At 41.4% G+C, this 10,993-nt stretch overlaps 1 protein-coding gene across 1 annotated transcript; it reads left to right on the top strand.

Annotated features, from left to right (window-relative positions):
* Positions 1 to 6,990: 6,990 nt before the first annotated feature.
* LOC100273790 (ER lumen protein retaining receptor family protein) lies at positions 6,991 to 10,740 on the top strand. Its single transcript, NM_001360445.1, has 6 exons — positions 6,991 to 7,313; positions 8,884 to 9,083; positions 9,537 to 9,677; positions 9,755 to 9,835; positions 10,138 to 10,262; positions 10,340 to 10,740. Exons 1-6 carry the CDS (start codon positions 7,091 to 7,093, stop codon positions 10,386 to 10,388), a joined length of 819 nt encoding a protein of 272 aa, NP_001347374.1. The 5' UTR covers positions 6,991 to 7,090; the 3' UTR covers positions 10,389 to 10,740.
* The last annotated feature ends 253 nt before the right edge of the window (positions 10,741 to 10,993 follow it).

The following is a 10,993-nucleotide window of genomic DNA, read 5'->3' on the forward strand; positions in this document are numbered from 1 at the left end:
GGTTGTGGAACGCAGGAACCAAACTGTCATGGGGATGGCAAGAAGTATGCTCAAGGCTATGAAGTTGCCAGGATGGCTCTAGGGGGAAGCAGTATCGATGGCAGTCTACATATTGAATCGATCTCCCACTCAGAATGTTGAAGGGTGCACGCCTCATGAAGCATGGTATGGTTTTAAGCCCTCTGTTGAACACTTTCGTACATTTGGATGTCTGGCGCATGTAAAACAGGGGGCCAAACAGCCGTCAAAGTTGGAGGACAGAAGCACGCCGATGGTGTTCATCGGCTATGAGCATGGCAGCAAAGCTTGGCGGTTCTACAACCCTGCCACAAAGCGTGTGTTGGTGTCTTGTGATGTTGTGTTTGAAGAAAATCGAGCATGGGACTGGGGTGATGCCGAGAAGGTAGACTATGAGAACCCTTTCTGTGTTGAGTTCATGCAGATTGGTGGGATCAGTAGCTGGACAATACACCAGTCAGGGAGAAAAACTTTGCTGGACCATCCAGGTCACCATCCATGACACAGCACATGCTAGTCCAGTCTTCAGAAATCACTCCAGGTGGAAGTCAGTCATTACAGACCCCTACAGCACCCGGTGCTGTGGAATTTGCAACACCACCAACAGTGACCCCCGACCTTGATGCAGATCATGATGATGATGCTCCACGCAGATACAAGACTCTTGAACACATTCTTGGTTCAGGCAATGCTCGAGTGCAAAATGACATGGGACTCGTTGAAGAGTTACTAGCAGCAATAGGGGATGAACCTGCCACAACTGAAGAAGCTGTTCAAGACCCACTCTGGCGTGGTGCTATGATAGAGGAACTGCAGTCTATCGAGGAGAACAAGACTTGGTCACTTGTAACATTGCCAAAGGGACATAGGCCAATAGGTCTAAAATGGGTTTACAAGAAGCATGATGAAAAAGGAGACATAATCAAGCATAAAGCTAGATTGGTGGCAAAAGGGTATGTTCAAAGGCATGGAGTGGACTTTGATGAAGTTTTTGCTCTAGTTGCTAGGATGGAGTCTGTCAGAGTTATACTCATTCTTGCAGCTCAACTAAATTGGAGTGTACACCATATGGATGTTAAATCTGCCTTCTTGAATGGAGACTTGAAATAAGAAGTTTATGTCTGTCACCCACCTAGTTTTGTCAGAAAGGGTGAAGAGCAGAAGGTGTTGAGGCTGGACAAGGCTCTATACGGCCTAAGACAGGCTCACAGGGCTTGGAATTCAAAGTTGGACACTGTGTTACAAGATCTTGGTTTCATAAAATGCAAAATCGAACATGGTTTGTACACAAGGGTCAAGAACTCCTGCAGATTGGTGGTGGGAGTATATGTGGATGACCTCATCATTATGGGGGAGTCCAGCAGTGAGCTAATTTCTTTCAAGACTGAAATGAAGAAGGTGTTCAAAATGACAGACTTAGGGACACTATCATACTATCTGGGTATAGAAGTGCACCAAGGAGACAAAGGGATCAGCCTTTGTCAAACTTCCTATGTGAAAAAGTTGCTAGAAAAGGTCGGACTGAGCCAGTGCAACCCATGTTCAACTCCAATGGAAGCTAAGCTGAAACTGTCCAAGGATAGTGATTCTTCTCGAGTTGATTCATCTGAATATAGAAGTTTGATTGGGAGTCTAAGGTATTTGTTGCACACTAGGCCTGAACTGAATTTCAGTGTCAGTTATTTGAGCCGTTTTATGGAGGCACCAAGTCAGGATCACCTTGCAGCAGTTAAACATTTACTTCGATATGTAGCTGGCACAATGGAGCTTGGGTTGTTTTATCCCAGAGGAACACATAAAAATGTTGTGATCACAGGATACAGTGACAGTGACTTGGGCGGTGATTTAGATGATGGAAGAAGCACCTCTGGAACCATTTTCTTCATTGGTGATTGCCCAGCAACCTGGAGTTCACAAAAACAGCACGTGGTGGCCTTGTCTTCTTGTGAGGCTGAATACATTGCAGGGTCTGAAGCAGCCTGCCAGGCAGTTTGGCTTGCTCGGCTAATTGAGGAGATTCTAGGGAATTAGGGATGTAATATGGTTCGGAAAATATCCGTCCGGATTCGAATTCGAAGATGGTGAACACTGGTTTGGATGGAATTTTCGGATATTCGGACTTTTTTCGGATAACGGATACGAATACGGATATTTTGTTCGGATATTGAATTCGAATACAATATGTCTGATATCCGTCGGATATCGAATATCCGGATATTTTCTCGGATAAATCTTCTCGGATATCTGGATATCTTATCCGGATACCTGTGTGCATTTTGTTGATTTTTTGTAGAAAAAAATTAATAATACACAAATAGCCTTAGAAATTCATGAAAATTTATGGAGGCATACCATATGTTCATATATAATCCTCCAAAATATTTGGACCATAAAATCCACAATATGATAGTGTTTCTTTCATTTCACTTTCACTTGTTGTGTGAATTAAACGTGAAATCACTCTATGTATCCAGGTTCACTTTATCATTTTCATGTGGAGACTTGAAGTTATATTCTTATAGAATGTTTATTAGTTTTGGTAACTTATTTGCATTTTGATGATTTTATGCAAAATAAATTAATAACACGCACATAGGCTAAAAATTCATGAATTTTACAAAAAATGTGACATATGTACACATATAATACAAAAAATGTTTAGACTCAAGGAGTGGATACATGATTACAACCATGATATGTGTGGAATGATGTCTTACATGATATCCGACAAAAAATTCGTTACCGACAATATCCGTGTCCGACTAGTTCTGTATTCGACACACAGCTATCCGTATTTGTATCCGAGAACATTCGTATTCGTATTCGTATCCAAAGCTATCCGTATTCGAATTCGAATCCGAATAAAAATATGAAAACAAATATGGTTTTAGTGATATCAGTCCGTATTCGATCTGATTACATCCCTATAGGGAATTTTGTCAAGGCACCAGTGATCAAGATGGATAACCTGTCTGCGATTTCTCTGAGCAAGAATCCAGTGTTTCACAAGAGAAGTAAACACATAAAACTGAAGTATCATTTTATCAGGGAGTTCATTGATCGAGGGGAGATTGAGCTGGAAGTTGTTGGCACCTCTGATCAGTTGGCCGACATCCTGACGAAAGCTTTGGCAAAAGTGCGATTTCAAGACCTTCGGGGAAGGATTGGAGTAATCAAACTGCATTCGACTCTGAACTAAGGGGGAGATTGTTAGTTAGTTTCAGAGTTTAGTTAAGTCTGCATCTTTCATTTCAGTGTATGTGAAATAATAGTTGGCTGAGTCAAGGAGTTGTCCTGATCGCAGGGAGTGGAGGTCTGCGCAAAGCGCGCCCACCCGTGAGTTCATGCCGGTCTTCTCGCCCACTAGTGGCATGCGCGGCGTGGTCGCCATGGCGCTGAATGCGGAAGGAGCGAGAAGACCGTGCTGCATGTGTTGCATCTTATAAAATGGAAAAAACCAAAAAGGCGGCGGTCAGTGCGAGTTGTTCTGGCCGTCCATACATCGTTCGAGTACTCTGTGTTTTTCCTCCAAGCACTTCTGTTCGTCTTCTTCCTCAGGTGCTTGACGCCAACGACAGCGGGTGTTCGTGAGGCAATCGGGATCTAACAGTTTCCTCATCAAGAATTCATATGCATTTCAGATGCCTCCCGCTGCCTCCGCCGCGCTTCGGCAGCTTCGGTTGCTGCACTGCAGCAGCTCTTGCGCTCGCGCGCGCGGCGGATGGGGCTCGTGCCCGTGGGCTGGCCGGGTTGGTTTGGTTGGTTGGTCTGAGTAGGGCTCGACTCGGTGCCTCAAAGAGCTCGGCTCGGCTCGTCCATTCCACGAGCTGGCAAAAGAGGCTCGGCTCGACCTTGGCTCGCGAGCCGGCTCAGCTCGGCTCACGAGCCATATTCTGGTACTTATCGTTGCATTATTTGGTGAATTAACATTATATAAATTTGAAATATAGAATCATCAATCAACATTATGAGTAATTTAAATTATAAATTGTAATATATTCATTGTCAAAGTCTAAAAAATGAGCTACTATTCATAAAATTATCTAATATTCAATAAATTAATCAATTTTGCAAGGCTCGCGAGCTGGAACGAGCCGGCTCGGCTCGGCTCACTGCAAAAACGAGCTCAAAGAAGAGGCTCGACTCGGCTCGGCTCGTTCGAGGCTCACGAGCCGCTTCGCTCTGAGCCGAGCCGCTTCGAGCTCGAGCCGGCTCGCGAGCCTCGAGCTTATTTTCCAGCCCTAGGTCTGGGTGTGGGCGTGTGGTAGAGTTGGGGTGGGAGCGCACAAGGCGGTAATATAAGGAATTGCTGGGTGCACGCCTGCACGGTCACAGAGGATTTAGGCCCTGTTTGGGAGGGCTCTGGCTCCTCTAAAACTGGCTCCAATCGCGGCTCTTTTAAAGAAGCAACTTCTCTGCCGCAGCCGATGTCTTTTACAAATCGTTTGGTAAAACGACTCTTTACTGAACACCAGCGAGAGGCTGCACGTGGTGCATGCGCACGGGGATGGGCGTGGAGCTAGTGCGAGAGCAGGTTTTTTGGGCTCCGACTCTTAGGAGCTAAACTGACTTCTGCTCTCTTTAAAGAGTCATTTCAGCAGACTCGTTTGGGAGAGCTTCATCACGGAGCCGGAGCTGGAGCCACGGGAGAGCCGTCCCAAACGGGCTCTTAGAAGGAAGTTTTCGGCCGATGTCTGTGGGACCGTACGATATGTTTGCTGCGGTGGGCCGCAACTGGCAGTGAGGGGAGCGGGTGGGGGTGTTGAATGTGGCGCGAGTGGTGAGGCATGCCGCGTGCGTGGAGCATCGACAGGAGAACAACCCGTGGCCGCGTTGGTCCGGGGGAAAGACCCTCTTTGACCGCGAGCGACGTCGCGCTGTGCTTTCGGCGTACACGTACCGTACAACAACAGCACCGGCGACGAGCAGTCCAGGGGCTGCAGTAGCCTTAACGCGCATCAAACAGACAAACAGTTAGTGACTGTTAGTCTTTAGTGGTGTTTGAATGCATTAAAACTAATTGTTATCTGCTAAAATTAGTTGAGATATCCAAACAATCTAGTTAATAATTTAGCTATTAGCTACTTTTAGTAATATAACTACTCGTTAGCTAGCTATTGGGTAGCTAGCTAATTTTATTAGTAATTTTTAGTCAACTAACTATTAACTCTTGTGCATTCAAACACATCTTATATCAAACGATTCTCCCTTCAAATCCTCTACTCGTACTTTTTATTCATATTTAGGGGGTGTTTAAATGCAATAGAGCTAATAGTTAGTCTAAAAATTGCTAGTGAATTTAGCTAGCTAATAAATAGCTAGCTAACTATTAACTAATTTACTAAAAATAACTAATAATTGTACTATTAGCTAAAGTGTTTGCATGTCTACAACTAATTTTAGCCGCTAATTATTAGCTATAGTGCATTCAAACACTCCCTTAAATATATCCCGTCAATTGTTCTTTCCCTATTTCAGGGGTGTTTAGTTTTTAGGGACTAAATTTTAGTCTCTCTATTTTATTCCATTTTAGTTTCTAAATTGTTAAATACGAAAACTAAAACTCTATTTTAATTTCCGTAATTAGTAAAATAGAATAAAATATAGGGACTAGAAACTAAACACCCCTTCTACTCCTCTTCAACCTAGTTTCATAACACAACTGTTATCAAGTAACTTAAAAATAGTTAAATTTTACAGTTAAATGTGCCAATTAGTGGAAGGGAAAGATTAGAGCTTCCCATTTCAAGGGGCGTGGGCGAGCTCACCCTAGCGAGAGGGTGCATGAGGGCCGAGGGGGCGTTGTTAGAGCAGGAGGGGGTGATTTCGGGGGGGGGGGGGGGGGGGGGGGGGGAGAAATGTAGAGACGACCTTAGAGTATATTCAGTGGTTTTGTAATAAAAAAAGCTCCCTAAAAATATATATGAGAAAGTTGCTAAATAATAATAGGGAGTAAAATTTTTTCTCCAGTAGTTCTTTATTTTTAGTTGCTAAATATTTCAAATTATACTAGTAGAAAACTTCTCTCCCTCTCACGTTATAGTAAGTTTATGTTTTTTCTCATCAAACATGATATTGTTTTTCCAATGGTTCTAAAATCCGCGTACAAACAGACATAAATATATATGCCATCAATTTTAAATATAACCAAAATTGCTTGATTGGATGCTCTCTAGAGAAATATTGTAAACTGTAGAAATAAAAAAGTCTAACACGCAACAAAAATCTTTTCCACATAATAGCCAAAGTTTATTATTAAAAAATAAACAGAATAAAAATAGAAGACACATAGCACAAATTTTACACGAAAAAGTGTTTTGGAGAGTCCCTCTTGACTTGCCAAATGTGAGGACAAGAAAATATAAAATATCAACTTCTTAAATTTACCAACTTCGTTTATGAGTTCCATTAACGACATGTTTTCTCTCTCTAATAACTCGTTAAACTGAGATTTAGAAACCTTTTAACATAACAGTTGGAGATGCTTTAGAGCAACTTTAGTAACTTTTTAAAGGACTCTATAAATCAACAATTTAGGTAGTTGAACTAAACTCTCATATCCAACAACTCTCTAAATAAACTTTCTAAATTTAACTACTGATCATCTAGCTTCATTTTGTCTCTATATTTAGCAAACATTCACCAACTCTCTGAACAAAAAACTGATCATAATTTATATATTTTGTTATCCTTTTCCTAATCTACAGTAAAGATATATTGACAAAGTCTATGTGTCAGACGTCGACGATGCACGGTTACGATAGTCAGTTAGATTTTACGACTGACAATGCAACATTCGCACAAACGTTAACCCCGCCAGCCTCTCCCCAAACGGCAATGCAACCAGGTGGATAGGACTCACGTTAACCCCGCCAGCCTCTCCCCAAACGGCAAAATCACCAATGCAGCCATAACTCCGCCCCGATCTATCCGTCGCCCCTCCAAAAGCACGAGAGCGCAGGAAGTGAGAGAATAAAAATAATAATAATAAGGGGAAATAATAAGAAAAAAATTCTCGTGTTCTTCGACCGGTGGTGGTGGTGCGAACGCAAGGCGACCAAGGGGAGGCGAGATGAGGGGGGCGAAGCGGCCGCTCAGCGTGGTGACGTCGTGGGTGCGGCGGCAGCCGCCCAAGGTGAAGGCTTTCTTGGCCGTTGTCACCGGCATGGCCGCGCTCGTCGTCATCCGCTTCATCGTCCACGACCATGACAACCTCTTCGTCGCTGCCGAGGCTGCGCACGCGCTCGGCATAGGCGTCCTCATCTACAAGCTCACAAAGGAGAAGACATGTGCCGGTTCGTTTCCGCCTGCTTCTTTGCCACCCGTTCCCGATCTGTCGAGATCGCCCGTGCCGGCGCAGATAGGGTCTAGGATTTTTATAGGATTTGGCCCGCCAATTCAACGTTTCAGACGACGATTTTACTCCTGTGAACATCTAGGACTGGGAAAGGTTAGAATATTTATTTGGTCTATTTTGTATCTATAAATACCACTTATGTTTTTGTCCAATTTTTAGATAATGTTTGTTGTGACCTCAGATGTGTAGCAATGTCATTGTTTGGGGTCTTGTACGGGATTCAGTGCTAATGTATTCATCTGGTACATTTTGGAGCTGCAAGACGTGCTTGATTACATTATCCTTTGATTTGACTGGGGGAATTTGTATAGGCTTAGGTCCTATTTGTTTCGGATTATAATCTCTCCAGATTATATAATCCAGCGCAAATAATCCAGCAGGTAAACAGACAACTAGATTATAGGTTCAGATTATATAATCTAAAACCTAGATTATGATAATCTCAATCTCCTCAAGAGTAACTTATTTGAAATTATTTTTGGCAAAAGACCCAATACCCATGATTATGTAAATAGAAATTAAAATATATGTCATCCTTTTTTCCTCACCTCAAGTAAACAAACAAGGGTACTGTTGTCTTTGTGAATAATCTAGACTACCAAACAGCTACATATAGATTATAATCTATCTAGATTATAATCTGGATTATATAATTTAGATTATGTAATTTATAAGCTGAAACAAATAGGCCCTTAGGCCCTATTTGTTTACCCTCTAGATTATATAATCCAGCTTAAATAAGTTGAGAGGTAAACAAACAACACAGATTATTAGGTAGATTATGTAATCTAGGTATCTAGATTATGATAATCCATAAACAGGTCAATAGGTGCTTATATAATCTATAAGTTGGATTATATAATCTTGAAAGGAAACAAACAGGGCCTTATTTGACTCTTTTTTTAGATTGTTGTAGCATGTTGCGGTTATTTTGAAAAATATGGAGAAACCAAATCTTGAATAAGAATCACGTGGTTTCCAGGTTTTTTGCTCTCTTTACTCTTTAGTTCTTTCAACATCTATTTGTTTATTAGAATTCATTCTACTGCATTATGCATTCCTGTACCTTTTCTTCCAGTTAGCATATCCCTTATTCTAGTTACATAGATTTTGTTGTATATTGCAGATGATTCCATTTTTTATAGATTTTATATGATAGCTACTTGGCATGGTTTAGATTTGGAATTACCATATCAGAGCTCCAGAGATTATTCAGATGCGTGGTAAACTTATTGAGGGTCTACCTTGTGATTTAGTTCACATGGTGGATCTATTAATCATTTAGTTTGGTATTAAAACAATCCAACCTCAAACTGTGAAAATTACCCTAAATTTCACCGTTCAATGTATATGATTTCTTCAGAACGTCTGTTGTATGTGAGAAGATGGCCTAACACTATTACCCTGTCAGAAAATCCATTTTGCCATTCCATTTCTTTTATTTTGGTATCGTTCTCTACTTTATGTAGATTTGAGGGGTCTCAAGGTCTTTGCTTTTCATGTTGCAGGACTATCCCTCAAGTCTCAGGATTTAACTGCGTTATTTCTAGCTGTTAGACTGTACTGCAGCTTTGTCATGGAGTATGACATCCATACAATTCTGGACAGTGCTACACTTGTAGCCACACTGTTTGTTATTTATATGATACGGTTCAAACTGAGGTCAACTTATATGGTGGACAAGGATAACTTTGCATTGTACTATGTGGTAAGAAATAAACTTTTGCGTTGCTATTTTATAAATTTAGATCAATTACTGTTCTTAGCTAAGAATTCAGTTTCTCATACCCATGCTGATGATATTGACTTGGAGCTGTTCAGTTTGTGCAAAATGGAGCCACATTATCATCTCAATGTATAGTTAGAATGCACTGAAGTTGGTTAGGTTAAGACCAAGGCTGTGGTAGCTTCATAGCTAGACTGCACATCACCTTTTAGATCGTTTATTGTCGAAACATTTTTAAATCCATGTCTCTGTTTTGTTAGTAACTTGTTTCTTTCTCTTTCTGTACTTATGGGATCGGTGGTAGTGCTTCTAATGCCTCTGCGAACAGAAGGCATTGGACTTGTGCTGGCTAATTATACTTCTGCCTCAACGTTTCACGTCTTAGTTGTATATGGCCGTCTTATTGTGCTTGGGCTTTTGTTATTACCTTTCAAGGTGCTACCATGTGCTGGACTGGCACTACTTGTTCATCCTTCAACATCTCATAACATTGTGAACCGGATCTCCTGGGCGTTCTGTGTTTATTTGGAAGCTGTTTCAGTGCTTCCACAATTACGGTTGATGCAAAATACTAAGGTAATATCACCATCTTGCCATCTGGTTCCGTCGATTGCAGGATGATAAGTTTGACTTAATTTTACCATCTTTTGCAGATAGTTGAACCGTTTACAGCTCACTATGTATTTGCGTTGGGGGTTGCAAGGTTTCTTAGCTGCGCCCACTGGGTTCTACAGGTCAGTCTTTTTGGATAAACTCTTGAGCTAATGTACACAGCTTCATTGTTCTGTAGCAGCCTTTGTTTTTGTTGTTATTATTTTTTTACCTAATATAACTTTACATTTACCAATGCTTGTGTTTTAGGTCATTTTTGTTGAACAGACAGATTTCTTGTTTGACCATTGTAGATTTGTAGTCACTCTTAGCCATGAAAAAAACACGTCAATTCTGTACTCTGGTGTTTTCACATAACTGAACCACAATTAGACAAATGGTACTCAAACCCTGATCACCAGAAGCAACAAATTCTGCAATGTAGGTTTTGGATACGCGTGGCCGTCTGCTGACAGCTCTCGGCTATGGTCTGTGGCCGTCTATGGTGCTGTTTTCAGAAATCGTGCAGACATTCATCCTTGCAGATTTCTGCTACTACTATGTGAAGAGGTAAATCCAGTATTGCTGTTGAGTTTTAGTTGCCTGTTCCTTTGGGCGTCGTCTAATAGGTGATTGCCGTTGTACAGCCTGGTTGGTGGGCAGCTGGTGCTACGGCTTCCCTCAGGGGTGGTGTAAGAGAAGTGCAAGCTGCAGCAGAATACAAAACTTTAGTGCTTCACCGGTTCATATGTACTTTTAGTAGTGCCCAACCTGGGAGCCTTTTTTAGTTGATGTTACGAGTTATGACTATATGTATGGCAAAATTGCTGCAAGGGTCCTCTTAAAAGATAGGTTGATATTGAGACTGTTTATAGCTGCGCTTTTCTGGATACCCAATCTTTGGGTACTTGGCTTCTGCCGTATGACTGTCGTGGTCTTAGGATCAGGTGGTTAATGGTCTCTTTGGATTAGACAATTCTAGAATGCTTTCATAAATTGATATTGATCTATGCAGAACTGGCCACGTGAAAATCGTGGGACTAAGGTCATCAGGTCGTATTCACTTTAACATTGATATTACCAAGATAGGGGTTCCTTTCTGGCCCATTACTAATCTTTAGTACCTGTTTGGATCTACGGAATTAGATTTCATTTTTTTAATGATCACAATTTGGACACTGATTAATTAAGTTAATATGGCTACGTACGGAATATAATTGTATGTTATATGCACTTCTGCTATATTAGGGTGAGTCGTATAGAGTGCGCTGGAGAGAGTACTATAAGTTAAAAATATAATT

This window comes from Zea mays, chromosome 2, assembly GCF_902167145.1.
Source record: "Zea mays cultivar B73 chromosome 2, Zm-B73-REFERENCE-NAM-5.0, whole genome shotgun sequence".
Taxonomy (NCBI): Eukaryota; Viridiplantae; Streptophyta; class Magnoliopsida; order Poales; family Poaceae; genus Zea; species Zea mays.

What these genes read in the sequence shown, in the direction of transcription:
- LOC100273790 (NM_001360445.1), top strand. Translation starts at nt 7,091, where the DNA reads ATGAGGGGGGCGAAGCGGCCGCTCAGCGTGGTGACGTCGTGGGTGCGG. An exon ending in ACTTTGCATTGTACTATGTG is followed by an intron (nt 9,084 to 9,536) that starts GTAAGAAATAAA and finishes TTACCTTTCAAG; the next exon opens with GTGCTACCATGTGCTGGACT. An exon ending in GCGCCCACTGGGTTCTACAG is followed by an intron (nt 9,836 to 10,137) that starts GTCAGTCTTTTT and finishes TCTGCAATGTAG; the next exon opens with GTTTTGGATACGCGTGGCCG.